Source organism: Myotis brandtii, unplaced genomic scaffold (assembly GCF_000412655.1).
Source record: "Myotis brandtii unplaced genomic scaffold, ASM41265v1 scaffold147, whole genome shotgun sequence".
In the NCBI taxonomy this organism is placed as follows: Eukaryota; Metazoa; Chordata; class Mammalia; order Chiroptera; family Vespertilionidae; genus Myotis; species Myotis brandtii.
The window spans coordinates 1,162,641-1,163,225 of NW_005355292.1; the positions used below are offsets into that span (position 1 = coordinate 1,162,641).

The window sequence follows — 585 nt, forward strand, 5'->3', positions numbered from 1 at the left end:
AGAAACACACAGATGTGCGTGGAATCCTGGAAACCACAAAATCCGCAGGCCCGCCCACCCCACTTACCCCGGCGTGATAAACCTTGTTCGCTCTTTTAATCTTAATGTCCAGGGAGGTCCCCATCCCGAAAACTCCGCAGCAGGCGCTACTTCCTGCCACACGTGACCCGAGGAGAAGCAGGGATGACCCGCCCCTCCCGCAAGGGCCCCACCCCTCTCTTTCCTCCGCCGGCAGTTGCGTCACGTGATCTCGCACCGGACGCCGGATCGATTCCCCGCCTTCCTCCTTCCGGCGCAGGGGCGGGCTGAGGGGGATGATCACTCTTCGTCACGCCCCCGCCGGGCGTGAGGGGCGGGACCAGACTAGCCCCGCCCCTCCCCTAAACACAGTCATAACGCCGGAAATGCCCTCCTTCTCGCCCGTTTACTACAAGGATGATGGAGGGCTCTCCCGGCGTGGTCATGCTGTGCGCGCAGAGCCGCCGCACTAGTGAGTTGGCTTTAAGGCGTGTTCGCCGGGGGATGCGTTCCCTCCCCGTCTCCTTCCTCTTGTCCTCTCCAGTCCTCCCCCACTGTCTCCCAGGG

General features: G+C 63.2%; 1 protein-coding gene and 1 long non-coding RNA gene across 3 annotated transcripts in view; one reads left to right on the forward strand and one right to left on the reverse strand.

Moving 5' to 3' along the window:
- Window positions 1–210, reverse strand: part of DSCR3 (Down syndrome critical region 3) — a 24,632-nt gene extending 24,422 nt beyond the window's left edge. Inside the window, exon 1 of the mRNA XM_005861286.2 lies at window positions 68–210. Coding sequence (XP_005861348.1) covers window positions 68–124 — 57 coding nt within the window. The 5' untranslated portion in view covers window positions 125–210. The remainder of the gene's footprint in view (window positions 1–67) is intronic.
- A 231-nt stretch (window positions 211–441) lies between these two features.
- Window positions 442–585, forward strand: part of LOC102238836 — a 19,211-nt gene continuing 19,067 nt past the window's right edge. For both annotated transcript variants that reach the window (XR_001361115.1, XR_001361116.1), the window contains exon 1: window positions 442–490. This is a non-coding gene — a long non-coding RNA (uncharacterized LOC102238836). The remainder of the gene's footprint in view (window positions 491–585) is intronic.